The following is a 15368-nucleotide window of genomic DNA, read 5'->3' as shown; positions in this document are numbered from 1 at the left end:
AAGTCAGGAACTTTACAGTGGAATGGAGAGAGTAGAGGCAAAACAACAACAACAACAACAACAACACACACACACACACAAACTTCGCTGTTGAAGAGAAAAGCTAAAGAGTCTCAATAGGATTCAGTTGATGACTTCACACTTTAATGATATTAATAAAAAGGGGAGGGGCCACATAAGAATTTGTACTGAATTGAAGGTGCCATCTTGGCCACTTCCTTCAACCTCACAGAAAGCCTCCTTTTTCTCATCTGTAAAATGGGAATGATATGAATGCCATTACTACTTCTTTTAGTTGTTTTGAGCCTCCAAAGAGAAAACAGATGCAAAGCCTTTTGTCAACTGCAAAACAACATATAAGTGTGAGCTGTTATTCACAGTCATCTTACTATGATCAAACACTTTATAATCCTGCAGCAAATCCAGCTTAGTCCCAGGAAGTGGACAATATTTGGAGGAGGAGAAGAAGCAGGAGATTTCAGTGACTTTAGTGGGTGCAAAAATGCTTTGAGGGTGAAAGGAGATAGAAGCAAAAATGAGAATTGTTTCTTCCCTTTTGGGGCTTTATCCTTTTTGCCTGTTGATTTTCTATAGGGAGTTTCTTGATTTGGGATTTTTGGTGGGCTTTATGGAGAGAAGGCAGAACATCTCTGACCCCCCCACCCCCACCCCCAAATGCCAGAAAGCTTGTGAAAGGAGCAAGCCAGTTCCTGGTACCCTGTCCTTGTTTAATTTGGGTTTGTTCATTTATTCCTGGTAGGACCTTACAAAGGGCTTTACCTTCCTCCTAGTGAAAGCCATGAATCCTGGTAAGAGCTCCACAGTGTGGACACGTACAGTGTGGGACAGCCTGTTTCTAAGCAGGAGCTGGGCCAGGGAGGGTGAAAGGGCAAGAAGAATAAGGAAATACGCGTCCACGCATCTGTGTTGCTGCTGTTGCGACCACCACAACAAACAAGCAAAAAAAAAAAAGTTTTCTTCCTGAGAAGTGTGCTGCCTTCAGAGAGCCTGGGGAAAAGTGTGGATGGCTGGGTGGATCCTGCTGGATTGAAGGGCCTGACAGTATGTGATTCCCTGCAACAAATGGTAGTGGTGGGGTGTGTGTACACACGCAGACACACTCGCAGCGCCCAGCCTCCAATTTCAGCGCTGGCAGAAGATAACAATTCTCAGCTCGCTCTTCCAGGGTTATTTTTGGCTGGGGCTGTTCTCTAATGGCAAAAGGTTTCAGCCCCCTCCCAACTCCACCCCTGTCCTTGTTCAAAAGAGAAACTGGTGCTTGTAAACCGCTCACTCCCTGGGAGGCCGGGAGGCAGGGCTGCCGGTTGGAGGGGAGAGGGGCCGCGGGTACGGGGAGAGGACCCCCAATCCTGGTCAAGTTCTCACCACCCACTCCCCGGCTGTTTTCTAGCGGAGGGTGTGCCGGGGGAGAGGCGATCACCGGGGAAGGCTCGGGCTAGGCGCGCGAGGAGGCGTCCCCGGGATCGGGGTAGCTGGCGCTGGGAAGGGGCTTTTGGGACACCCCGAAAGTGGTTCCAGCTGGGAGAAGAAGCTGCGGGCACTTCGGGCGCTCCGGCCGGAGAGGAAGTTGGGCGGGTGCGAACTTTTCTTGGAAGGTAGAGGCCAAACTCTACCGGGGCAGCTAGGGGCCGCGCGCAGAGGGAGGAGCGGTCGGCGCGGCAGGAGGGCGCGGGGCGCGGGCCGGCCGCAGAGGGGGCCGCGGCGCGAGGCGGAGCCCGGGCGCGCCGCCAAGCTGGTGGGGGCCCCGTCGGGCTGCAGATTCCCTCCGGCTCCCGGAGCCGCGGCAGGACCGGCCAGGAGGCGCCATGGAGGGGAGCCCCATCCCGGTGCTGACGGTGCCGACGGCGCCCTACGAGGACCAGCGGCCGGCTGGCGGCGGGGGGCTGCGACGGCCCACCGGGCTCTTCGAGGGTCAGCGCAACTACCTGCCCAACTTCATCCAGAGCGTGCTGTCGTCCATCGACCTGCGCGACCGCCAGGGCTGCACCATGGTGGTGGGCAGCGACGGCAGGTACTTCAGCAGGACGGCCACGGAGATCGTGGTGCAGATGGCCGCGGCCAACGGGGTGAGTGACATGCTGCCCCTCGCGTCCGCAGTCCCCCTCCTCACTCTGCCCCCTCCGCCGGCCCGCCCCAGGCCCGGCGCAGACCCCCACCCTGCTCCCGGGCTCGGCCGCTCCCCCAGGTCCCCTCCACCCGCGTCCCGCCACCGCAGCTCCCCGCAGCCTCCCCGGCGCCCCCGGGACGCCCGGGCTGTGTCGCGCCCGCCGCTCCGAAAGGCCTTAAGGGTTCCTCGCCCTTCTTTGAGCCCAGCCGGCATCCCGACCGACCTGCCACATCGCCCTGAACTCTCTCTGGACTCTGACCATGTCCTGCACCTGCTCGCTGTTCTTGACTTTCTCTTCCCCAGCCCTTTAAAAATATTTGCTCTGACCGTTTTCACTACCCTCCCGCTACCAATATATTGATAGTTGTCCCCCTCCCCCCCAACTCCTGTATCCTATTTGCAGTCTTCTTCTACTCCACATCTTGGCTCTGCCAAATTTAACAGTAGTGTTGGCTCCGAAGACACACACACACAGACACACACACACATACACACACACACCAGTGTTGGTTACTGACATATTTAGCAAGCGTGGACCCTGAAGGTTTTTAATATCATTGGTTCGTGGAGTTATATTTCATAATTGATTTGATTAGGGAAAGGATGGGACGGGGATCAATTTGAAGCTATACAGACTGGGCTCTCCGTTCCGGGGAGGCAAATCTCTAAATGGTCAGAAATGAGATTTGCAATGCTTTTCTTAAAGCAATTCCCAACTTCTCTCCAAGATGCCCTTTGGCAGTTGACAACATTTCATGCCTCTTCTCCCCTGCAGTTTTCATCCTCATTTCCTCCCCCTTCTTGCACGGCTTAAGTAGTCTTCTTTTGCGATGTGAATTCTCAGACCTTGAGTTTTTCTCTTTCTCCTTCCTTTCTCCCTATCCTACAACTAGACGCACCTTTTGACATATCCCCATACCCTGATTTCCTCCTTTCCAAAGCCAGCAGCGTCTCAAGAGGGATACTGACTTCAAGGGTCCCTGAATTCTCTGTGGGAAACATTGTCTAAAAGAGGAACTTAAGCCCTGTTAATGCAGTCAGATCCACACACATAGAACTTTCCTTTAAGTGAAACCTCTGCAGATGTATAAATGAGTGTGAACATTTAAAAAAGTGAAACTAAACAATTATCTGGCTTTTGAATTCCCTCCTTCCCTCCTTTCCAAACCTATCCTTTTTAATTTTCTCATTTCTTTCTTAAAAAAACAGCTTTGAGGTTGTCCATGCTTCACATTTGTCTACTATAACTCCCCCTTCTCAGTGTTTCAGGAATAGGGAAAGAGGATTTTTTTTTTACTAACCAAAAAGCAGTTGGGTGAAACAGGGCCTGGCTGGGGAGTGGGGTGGGGTGGTAGGGGTGAGGGTGAGCTGGGTGGTGGAACTGTGATCTCCAACCCCAGCAGATGATGCTGCTGGAGATATAAGACTTGTATTTCTCTCTGGCTCCTCACTTGGGATTGATGAAATTTGGCTTGAATCAGGGATTTGGAGAGAGGTTAACAAATGGTCTTTTACTCTTGTCTGACAAAGCCGTTCCCGTGGAATGATGGAGAATAATGAGCCTTGGGAGAGCTGTGGCAGCTTTCATACTCCTTCCTGGGCCAGGTTTTCCAACAAGTGAGAAAAACATAGCCTGTCCAGTATTTACTGTGGGTCAGGATAGTTTTGAAGTTACAGTTGTTGATTTGCATGGACACATTATTATTATGCTTTATTATTTCTTGGCATACTTTACCCTAAGGACTCTTCAATCTCTTAACTTCAGTGGGTCTGCTCTGTAAACACATTTTATTGACTTTAAGAGTGGAGTTTCTTTTAGGAGATAGTTAGCATACGTTAATATATACCTAGAATAGAGTCAAATTTAATCTACCAGTTGTTATGAAGGACAGAATGACAAACTAAAGTCCACACAGAAGCACCGTCTTTTAAATAATCTGAAAGTATTAATTCTAAGATGGACGGTCATGGGGGAAAGGGATGGTTGACTCTTATAAAGATTTCAAACAGCCAGTTTTCACCAGTCTTTTCCTCATTTTGTTCACCTTCGTGGGAGCTTTTGCTAAAGCAAAGTGAATAATCAGAAGGCTGACTTCAGGAGAGAGGCGGTTTAAAAGGGACCACCGTAAGCAAAACTGGTCTTGCATGATTGCAAATTGATGGGGATGCACTTGCCTCCTGACTTGGCCTGCTGATTATACTAAGGAATGGGGAACTTCGATTCCAAATGCTTTGGCCTTTTTTGATTTCCCATTGGATATTCATAGTAAAAAAAAAAAAAATAGAAAATAGTAGAAGATAGAATTTATTCTCTTTGAACTGACTTGAATCTGACCAGGTGGGCTGCGTTCTCTCTCTCTGAAAAACCTTGGTTTTGATTGAAAAAGTTAATTTTACAAAGCAGTTTTTCTATAAAAAATGATAGTTGCTCTTCGATTATGTAATTGCTGAAGGAAAACAGAAGTTTGGAATTTCTAAAACAATAAACTACACTATTAATATTTTAATATCTCATAAAGTTTGAAATAGATTCCTATACAAATACCTGTACAATTTGAGATTTTAAAAAGCTTTCTCATAAAGTTATGAAACTTTCAAGCTTTCAGAAAAGTGGAGAGAATAGATTAACGACATCCATATGCCCTTGTCCTAGATTGTTGACATTTTTCTATGTTTGATTCATCTTTTCGAGGGGCTAAAGTATATTAAAGTATATTAAAGAACATGACATTTTACCCTAAGTTCTTCAGTATGGATCTCTAAAAAAGAAGAACATTTTCCTTGATAGTGACAGTATCATTAACATCCCAAACAACATAAAAAATTATTTCTTTACATTATTTATGACCCAGTCCACATTCAGATTTCTTCAATTATTCTGAAATGTCTCTTATACCTAATTTGTTCAAACTTGTTTCTTCTAATCAAGGAACACACACTACATTTGTCTTAAGTCTCTTTTAACCTAGAAAGTACCTCCCTTTTTATTTTTATTTTGTTAACGAAATTGACTTGTTGCCGAGACTAGGTCGGTTGGTTTTTCTGTAGAATGTCTCCTCCACCTCCTTTCTGGAATTTTCTGATTACTTCTTTATGGTGTCATTTAACTTTTCACTCTATTCCCTGTGTGTGTGTGAACTAGAAATCAGTCTAAAGGCTTAATTAGAGTCAGGTTCGATTTTTTTTTATAAGATTATTTCATAGGTGATGGTGTGTATTCAGTTGCATAATACAAGGAAACATAATCTCTGGTTGCTCCATCATCCGTGATGCTGAGATAATTATAGAGCTATGGTGGTATGGTCCATTATTTTCCCCTTTGGGACTAGCAGTAGGCTATGGGGTGAACTTTGTACCATGTGAATATTCAGTTCCTTATCAATTTTTACCCAATTATTTTAGCATCCATTAATGATACTGGCTTGAGTTGATTATTTCATTAGGGGTTTCAAAATGATGATTTTCAAATTCTCTAATTCCATCTACATGTTTTAGCTGGCATTTTTCTATAAACTGGGTATTTTCCTCACTACTAGGCTATTTGATTATTCTGTAATATAGTTCCTTCTGGAAAGACAGAATATGTGTTTATTTCTCTCTCTTTTTTAATCATCAATTTTCAGAGTAAGAATTTGGTGAAATAGCCACCTCCATTGATGACACATGAATTTTGTTTTGTTTTACTTTCACTTTTTCGAATATCCCTATGGACTCCTGGATTTTTATATAATCAATTTGAATAGATTATTGAAGAATGAAAAGAAACTACCTTTTTTTTTTAGTAGTTTTTATGGGGCTATGTGAATTTATCTAAAAAACCCCAGAAGTATTTTAATCCCCCTTTAAAGATACAAACTATGTCATGCTATATAGAGCAACAAACAAACAACAAAAAACTAAGTATATGAAGTAAATAGTGTCATTTAAATGAATTGAGATCAGACTTAGTTTGAAACTAATTGATTTTTTTATCCTATTTCTATTTCCATCTGCTTTAGATCCTCCTCAGGGGTTTAGATCCTCTATGTATCAATTTATTCTAATGTCTTAAAGAATTGAAAAGCTAAATGCATCATAATGGCTACAGGAATGCCTTTGCCCTTCTCTGGGTAGATCCATTTGTGGCTAAGGGCATCTGTCTTTCTTTCTCCTCTTTGTTAAAATCTTCTTTTTTAGTCCTAAACTACCTTTAATATTGGACAGGTGACAGAACTGTGTCTGCCTGAAGACGTTTCTGACTTTTTCTAAAGTCTCCTTTTTCTGAGATGACGTTGTATATCGGCACTGTCTAACAGAACTTACTGTGATGATGGGAATGTTCTGTAATCTGCACTGTCCTAGCCAACTAGGACACTTGACTGTTGAATACTTGAAATGTAGCTGATGCTACTGAAGAACTGAATTTTATATTTCATTTAATTTTAATTAATTAAGATGGAAACTTAGGTAGCCACAAGTGGTTAGTAGGTACCATACTGGACAGCACAGTTCTATAATTTAGCATTTAAAATGTGTGTGTGTGTGTGTGTTTAACGGAGCCAGACTGTTACAATCAAAAGCAACTATTGGTTAAATAAAGGGAGGTCAACAAATACTACAAATACATAATTGGCAAACCCAAACCAGATTTCTTCATACGATAACCACACTCTCTTTTGACTTTAGCCCAGGAGGCAATGAGGTATGGTAGAAAAAGCACTGTATCAGCAGCTGGAGGGCTTGCCTTATTTTCCTAGCTCTGACATACCAGTTGCAGTGCAAATGCTTTAGCCTCTTGACATACCTAGAAACCACTTGTTTTCTCATCTATAAATTGGGTATGATAGCATCTCTGAATTATCCTGAGAATCAAATGAAGCACTGCATATGAAAGCATTTTGTAACATCCACAGCACTAAGAAATACAAGGGAGTATTATTATGGTCAGCTGAATACATCTCAGATAATAATGATTTGACTGCATGTATGGACTAACCTAGAGCTCTGTAACAAGTTTTAGCCAAGGGAAAATCCATTTGTCAATTAGCCATGCACTGTACTGGCCATATGATGATCAGCATTAATGATAATAATATTGGCATACAGTGCAGCTTACAGAATTCAAGAGCTCCTCAATGGCTTGTGAAATCTTTTAGAGGTAGAAAATGAAGTGAAATGATATGAGGAATGCTAGATCAGTGAGGGGCTTGGGCGTGCCCTCCGGATAGATGCTGGCACAGGTTGTATTTGATTCCAACAGGTCATAAAGAGGTGTCTGTTTCCAAAGAATGAGAATACACTTGCCTTGGCATTTATGAGAACTATCTGGGCAACAAATTTTGGTTTGGTCCCAAAGACAAGGAACATATATTTGGAAGAGAAGCAGAGTGGGATATGGTGGTGGGTGGCCAGCAGTGATGAAAGAAGGAGGAAGCAAGAGAGGGAAACATGTACTGTAACACTAAGGCTTCTTTCCTGGAATGGATCTGGAAATCTGGGCGTGGCTAGCTCCAGGTCCTATCTCTAGAAGGGAAAAGAACTGGGTGGTGATTGCTCTGTATTTTCTATGGGTGTTCACAACAGAATAGGTGAATGGAATGGGCTACTATGGCCCAGATGTTAGGAAGGGCTGGCTTGTGATACATTAGAAAACCCTAAAGAGCCTCCCATAACTTTATCTTGCTTCCCTTCCCAAATCCTCATCCCCTGAATTGTGGAAATGGAAAATCTATTATATGAGCAATAGCAAATTTTAGGGAGCCCTTGGTTCCACCCTTCTCCTTGTTTGGGTCTGTTCATTCTTGACTCTTTTAGCCTCAAGTCCTCATTCATTTTTTTATGAGGAAGTAAAAGGAGTGGGAGAGGTTTTGAGAACAGCTGGGCCCTCCCAGTTGCTGGGGTGGGTTATTTTAAGCTTTGTTTAATGTGTCCAGAGACCCAGATGGCATTTTTAACTAAGCTGCTTTATTAAATCTTGTGATAAAGTATAATGATGTTTATTGAAAAGACAGATACCCATCAGCAACATTATGTCTGAAACTTGCCCTAAGAATTTTCTATAAAACATCTGTTCCCTTTGTGAACTCTGGAAGTTTGCTAGTTTCTGTACAGCCTTGAGGAATAGAAGTTGGAACCTATTTTGGGGGAATCTAAGGAGAGTTATTGGCTTTACCAACCTTACCCTTCATCTTTTGGGCTCTGGCCACTCTTCTGTTAGACAACAGTGACATGAATGAACACTGTAATAGGGTTATTTGGGAATAATAGGCAGCAGAAAAAAAAAATAAGGTCTAAATTTCCCAGGGATTTTTAAATTGAAGGTAAAAAGCTAGGGCTGCAATGTCCTTTGTTAGCCTACAGCCTTGACAGCTAATTGCAAACACTCAAGATTTGGCCAGTATGCCTTTACTGTTTATACTTGCATAGCCAAAGGGAAAGTTTTCGGTTCTTTCATCTGACTTGACTCTCATTACTTATGAATAAGAGGATATCTGGGATATACACAAGACTTGTTAAAATCCACATTTTCTGAGTCTTTCAATACCTTTCATCTCCTGCATTGTTAGTGACGTCAAATTTTGGAGTAATGCCTGTATTTGTATGAAGAAAAAAAATTTTTAGGAACATTGAATCCCCAAAGAAATTCTTTTTCTTGGCATAAAGTCACAGACAATTTTCTTTCCAAGTCTCTACTAATAGGTGCTTTGTACAAATAGAATAATTACTGCCTTTCTATTGTTTTCCTCTAATAAGGGTCCAGTTTGGTAGCTAGGGATATGTAGTTTTATATTTAGACATTTATAATAAAAAAGAGAAAAGAATTTGAAATCATAGGACCAGAGTTTATCCTGCTTGACAAAAGACCTCACAAAATACTAGGAGGAGAGTTTTACAGCAGATGGTTAATATCTACAATATATGAAAAGCTTTCCCAAATCAATAAGAAAATTCAAACAGTTTAAAAGAAATATTGTCAACAACCACCACAAATGCATGAAAAGGTGATCAGCCTCGTTAGTAACCAAAGAAATAAAAATAAAAACAATCCATTAATTTGAAAAAAACGGAAAATACTCAGAGCTGGCATAGGTGTTGGAAAATTGTCATGTTTGTACACTGTTGGTGGAAGTTAAATTGATACAACTTTTTGGTCAGGCAATTTGGCAGTATGTATCTAAATTAATAGAGTACTTGTCCAATAATCTAAGAATCCCTTACTCTAAGAATATATCCTGTAGATTTTCTCATACAAATGTGGAAACATTTATGTACAAGAATACTCACTGCAACATTTTGCTAAAGAAAAACTTGGAGGGACTTCCCTGGTGGTCCAGTGGTTAAGACTCCACGCTTCCAATGCAGGGGGTGTGGGTTTGATCCCTGGTCTGGGAAACTAAGATCCCACATGCTGCTCGGCTCAGGCCCCCCCCGCCCCCCCCCAAAAAAAACTTAAAAAAACAAAACAGCTTTATTAAAAAAAAAACTTGGAAACAATTTATATGTTCAGCAGTAGAGAACAGGTACATAATTTATGACACAACCACACCAGGAATGCATTAATATCCATAAATGAAGGACGTGGATCTATATGTGACATGAGAAAGATGTGGATGATAGTTTGTTAAAGTGAAACAAAGCAATTAGTAGAGGGTCATGTGTAGCATGATCCCACTTTTGTGTATATAATTAGGCATAGAAAATAGGGTTGGAGGAACATAGTCCAGACAGTTAACAGTGAATATATCTGGGGTATGTGGGTGTGTTTGATGGGGGAGGGGAATCCTTTCCCTTTCTACTCATATACTTCTCTTTATTAAGTAATTACACATGTATATATGCCTTGCTTTCATAATTAAACACATCACTAGAGAGTAGTTAAGAAAAAAGGAGAAACTCTGAATTTGAATCATTATACCATCATTTGCAACGTATATGACTGTGGGGAAGTCACCTAGTTTTCTGGGGTTTGTTTCCTCATTTATAAAAATAGGCACTGTCGTAATACTTGCCTTCCACATCTTCCAGGGGTTTTGGGAGGATTGAATGAGGTAATGGATTATTGTCAATTATTTTATTGATTCACATAGCACAATTATTACCAAACTATTTTTCTCTGATTAAAATAAAAGGACATGTGCATATATGCTTTTTATTCTCAGTAGCCTTACTGATAGAAGGCGCCCGTCAATGTGGTGATCACAGTTGCTTTCGTAAGACTTTGGGCATTTCTGCAGGCTGCTGGCTAAGGGTTGGGTGGCGACTGCTGAACTCATGATCCTCTCCCCTCTCCCAGCATGAACGCTCACACACACACACACACACACACACACACTCACTCACTCATGCACACACAGACACACATGTACGCACACCCTGTCACGGTACTTGAGGTGGCAGCAGCTGCTCTGGCGTAGACTTTAACTCAACATAAAGGACTTCTTTTTGCATGGTCTGTGCATTATTTCCTATTATGAATCAGCTGAGTCAATGCCATGCTTTTCAATCTTAAACCTTTCTGAGGCTCAGGCTACGTGAAGAGCAGACCCACCCTTCTATACCTGCTCCACTGCCCCCACCTGAGGCCAGATCTTAATCTGCTCATTTCATGCGGATTTTCAAGCCTAATGGACTGGGCCATGTGAGGGATTACTGAGAGGAACAGACCAAGCAGAGGCTAAGAGAATCCACGCTCATCTGCTGAGTAGTCTGAAAATGCACAGCTGCAAGCTCTAGCGATGCTTTAAAGCATTTTGTCAGGATGTTTGTCAGGGTGCCTGTTCCTGCAGCCCTGCTGAATGTTTGGTTAGGAGGCATAATCTTTTTTTGGACAGCATCTCCCAAATGTAAAGTGACAGATGCTAACGTGGAATATAATACAGAAGACCTAGCTTTGCTGTCATAAATAACAGTAAATTGTTTAATCTTGCTGAGTTGTAAATCTGTGATCGCCAGAGGTCTTTAGTTCACTGGAACATAGTATAACGGTTGGTGGCACTTAGCAAATGGACAGTAATTATTTCCCAACCAGACAGATATTGGTCTGATGGAATTTACTTAAAGATCCACATATATGTATTTTAATTGACTGTGACTGCTACTCAGGGAAAAACACATAGCTATAAAGAGACACTGAGATTTTTCTGGGAAAAGATACACACATATATAGAGGAATATGTATATGAATCTATATATATATATTCTATCCATAAAAGAGCCAAAGATAGTGAGTTTTTTCTTTTGGGATTTTATATGTGTGTGTGTGTGTGTGTGTGTGTGTATACTGTCTACTTATAAAGGTTCCAGATGGAAAGTGTTCTTAAGCATTGAGATAGTTTATCAAATAGCATATGTGTGTGCACATGTGCCCAGGACACCCCCTCCCCGAAGATACATCTTCTTCCCTGGATATATTCAAAAAGAGAGTAGAGCAGAGACCCAGATGTCAGAAATATCTGAAGACAGCATAGAGTTGAAGGAGGTGACTAAATGTTCCCAAATGACCTATGTTTCTATGATAATAAATAGAACTTGTGCTGGAGTTGGATGGACCAATAGTAAGAAATATAAGTAGTATAAACCCTGCATTCCAGGCAGGATCTTGTACGGACAGCTCTCTGCTGTGAGCTCAGTAACGTGGGTAAGTTAGCAGTCTGGCATGGGACATACCAGTGGACGGTGCAAGTCAGAGGCATAGATGGGGCAATGAAAATAGGAAGATCCGGGCCAAGGCGAGGATACAGACATGAGGTCCTGTCACTAATCACCATGGACTTTAGCAGTTTCTTAATGAGCAGGTCTGGTGGTTAAAGAAGAAAGAAGACATTGCACTTACGTAGGTGTGTTACAACTAATTTTCTATTTAATTGGTGGCAAGCTACTTTGAGTTAAATTTATTCCATAGGATGGGTTTAGTCCTCAAACATTTTTAGTTTCACATATAAAAACTTAGGTAAAAGAACACTTTTATATTGGTCAGTAAACCATGGTACATTTAAATAATGGAAGACTATACAGCCACTAAAATCATGTTGTGGAAAAATAGTCAGTAACAGAGAAAGACTCCACGGAAGGGGTAGATATGTTAAGTGAAAGATGTAGACTACACGACAATCCCTTTTGTAAAAATATAAATATGTAAATGAGAGAGAGAGATATCCCAAGACACATAGACAAAGGTTAGACACTGAAATGTTTACTGTGGTCACTTTTAGGTTTACAGATGAGTTTTACTTTCTTCTTGCTTATGAGTACTTTCTAAATGTCATATATGTACTATATATACATATATTTGTCATATATATAAATGTCATATATATTTTGTAATTAGAAAACCATTGCAGGTTAGTGAAACAACAAATGCATTCAATTACTATGAATTAGAAATTCATAATTAAGAATTAAGAAATGACACCAGCAAGGAAGGCAAGGGAAATATATCAAAGATTTATTGGGTGTCAGATGCTGAACTGGAGCTTGGCTGTGTTACTTTCTTTTACCCTCCATCTTTTAGGTAACAAAACTGAAATACAGAGTATTCAGGATCTTGTCCAAAGTCATATAGCCGGCAGGTGGCAAGTCCATTTTTACATCATTTCCCGTTGAATGCCAAAATCTCAGCTTATCTCAGGGCACTCAGCCCTGCTTTCTTGACCCAGATGGATCCAATAGTTCTTATCCTGGTATCTGGTTGGGTTGATCACCTCATAAAATGGCAGCAGATAGAGCCCTTTCTTCTTTCAGTGAGCCGAGTTCTATATCTTAAGGTAAAGATTTCAGTATCTTCCAAGCACTGAATTACCAGTAGGAACATAAATGTCAATTTCATTGCCCCCATTTTGCACCCAAGGAAAGCTAGAGTGCCTGATCTTCTCAGTGAGACCTTGAGAATTGGTGGGCTGATTGAGGAATAGAACTTTGGCCAAACTTCCAGATGCCCGTGTCTTTTCTGCACCTGTTCAGATGTTGGGAATCAAATGTGAAATACAGCTTGGTTTGGTTCTAATGAACTCTCGTCTCACCCTCCAGCCCCTGGGTATGTGTGTCAAGGCTTCCAGGGGAACAGGCATCTGAGGATGAGCTCGGTTGCTCCCATCTGGTCTCCGTGTAACAAAGCGTATAACTGCACAATTATCTATGTGCAAATGGAGAAGTCCCTTGATGTTTGGATAACTACATCCATGTCTTGAGTTTGTTATTTCTCAAAATTCCACTTAGCCATCTCCTGCTTACTCATATGCAGCAGTGGTCAGGGGCTGGTACTCCTCTCTGACAGCAGGGACGAGAGACTGAAGCCTGGCCATCCACAGCAGCGTGGCTCTGGGTTTCCTTCATGGCTTTTGTTTTTTGTTTAACCAAGAAGATGAGAAACAGGCATCTTTGTGTTTATGGCTTTCCATGCACTTTGTAGGTGGACATGGTGGTGGCTGTGTGGTCCTGTACAGCACTCTGTCTGTGAACCATCAAGGAAGTTTCTGTTTAGTGCCCTCTTTACTCTCTCTGATTCACTTTGGGAATTACAGGGATGTGACACAGTGACCAGAGGTTGTTGAAGAATGTCATGCTTACTTTTTCTTTTCTCTCTGTGGGACTCTTTTTTTATGACTTATTTAAAGTTAAAAGGAAACCATAAAGTGGAAATCTTATTTAAGGGATTTCACACATGAAAACAGTCCTGCTTTCTTTAGTGTTATGTTACTGGGGAAAAATCATTTGGTATCAAAATTCCACGTCTACCCTGAGATTCTAGCCTGAGGGTTTAAGTTGTATATTGCTGCTCTCTGGGACTTTAATCTGAGCTAATTAGAAACTGAACTCATACTAAATCTAGGTTAGAAGAGTAGTTATTAGTGTTCTGAAAAGAGGGAGCCATCAGAAATAAAATCATTAAAAAAATTCGTTGTATATGGCACACGTTGTAAAGTATGGATGTGCTGGGAGAAAGCTTCATGAAATAAAATTTTCTCTATTTCAGGACACTGGTCTGTGGTATGTGGAAGGGCATATCGATTCCTGAGGCACTTGCTGTGCCCATTCATGGGTGGAGTAAATGGTGATGCAATCTAGGTGAGGCGTGAGAGTTGGTGGAAGACGCCGGCATCTAGTTAGAAGAATAGACTCAGAGGGATTATAAGTAACTGCACTGAGGGAAATGATTGATGGTAATTGCACATGGCTACCTGCTACATCCTCCCTTTCCCTAGCATTTAGCAGTCATGACTGGATAAGAACAAGTTCATGCTGGGTCTGTGTATCTGGGCGTCTGGGAAAGTGTGTGCCTCACGTATGTGTCTGCAGAACACTGTGACAGTGTTCTCATGGCTACCTGTGGATCCTGGTATCTGTCTGTATATGTGTGCCTTCTGTGTGTGTGTGTAAGCAACACTGGACTGGGGTCTACTTTGCCCCCCTTTCCTAGTGGGAACTGAAGGACATGTTTCTCAGTAGCAGTAAAGCCCACCCAGGTTGGTGCACCGTCTGCAGGGCTGGGTGAGGTTTCCTTTCCTCCAGTCAAAGACAGACTGTATGGTATGGGCGTGGCAGTTCCTCCAGTGCCCCTTTGGGAGGGTCAGCGAGGGAGCAGCAAAGTGCCATGGCTCAGACCTCCCCAGGCTGTGGTGTGGGTTTCACTCAGGAATAGAAGTCAGATGTTGCCTGCTTCAATGCTGTAAACAAAACCAAAGCCAATGATGTAAGTAGACCATCTTTTTCTTGCAAGGTAGCAGTCTGCAACATTGGCAGAGGATGGTACTTCTAAGACTTTTTCAGAAGGGGAAATGGTAGTTTAAGGGTTAATTTAAGGTCTAAAATTGAATTTTAAATGTTGGAGGAGGGGAGGGGGCTTGGGGAAGGCAATAGCATGATTTGGGTCATGTTGAATTTCATGAAGAGTTTATATAATCTCATCTTACGTGAATTTTCATGACCCTGAACCCTCTCAGCTTTGCAGATGAACACAAGGTGCCTCAGACAAGTGACGCAATTTGCCTTAGGTCAGGGGTGGAGCAAAGACTCATATAAAGATCTTTTCACTTTAAGTTGTGTTGCTTTCTCTTTATACAGCAGGGCTTCCAAAGGTTATATTTCTTTGATCAATTACTAGATCTTGAAAGTCATAGCTTTTCTGATGACATTTGCCTTGGGCTAATTAGGAGAGGGAGAATTTACAGAAGAGGAGAAAACAGACACACAGAGAGGGTAATGTGAACACAGAGGTGGAGATTGGACTGAGGGCTGGTCTCTGCTGGGGGCACATAAGGCCCTC

At 42.1% G+C, this 15368-nt stretch overlaps 1 protein-coding gene across 1 annotated transcript in view; it reads left to right on the top strand.

Annotated features, from left to right (window-relative positions):
* PGM5 (phosphoglucomutase 5) overlaps window positions 1-15368 on the top strand; it is a 236724-nt gene that overhangs the window by 39968 nt on the left and 181388 nt on the right. Inside the window, exon 2 of the mRNA XM_061200368.1 lies at window positions 1780-2087. Coding sequence (XP_061056351.1) covers window positions 1827-2087 — 261 coding nt within the window. The 5' untranslated portion in view covers window positions 1780-1826. The remainder of the gene's footprint in view (window positions 1-1779; window positions 2088-15368) is intronic.

Source organism: Eubalaena glacialis, chromosome 9, assembly GCF_028564815.1.
Source record: "Eubalaena glacialis isolate mEubGla1 chromosome 9, mEubGla1.1.hap2.+ XY, whole genome shotgun sequence".
NCBI lineage: Eukaryota > Metazoa > Chordata > Mammalia > Artiodactyla > Balaenidae > Eubalaena > Eubalaena glacialis.
Note: the sequence above shows the minus strand (reverse complement) of the source record. Positions and strands in the feature narration are given on the sequence as shown.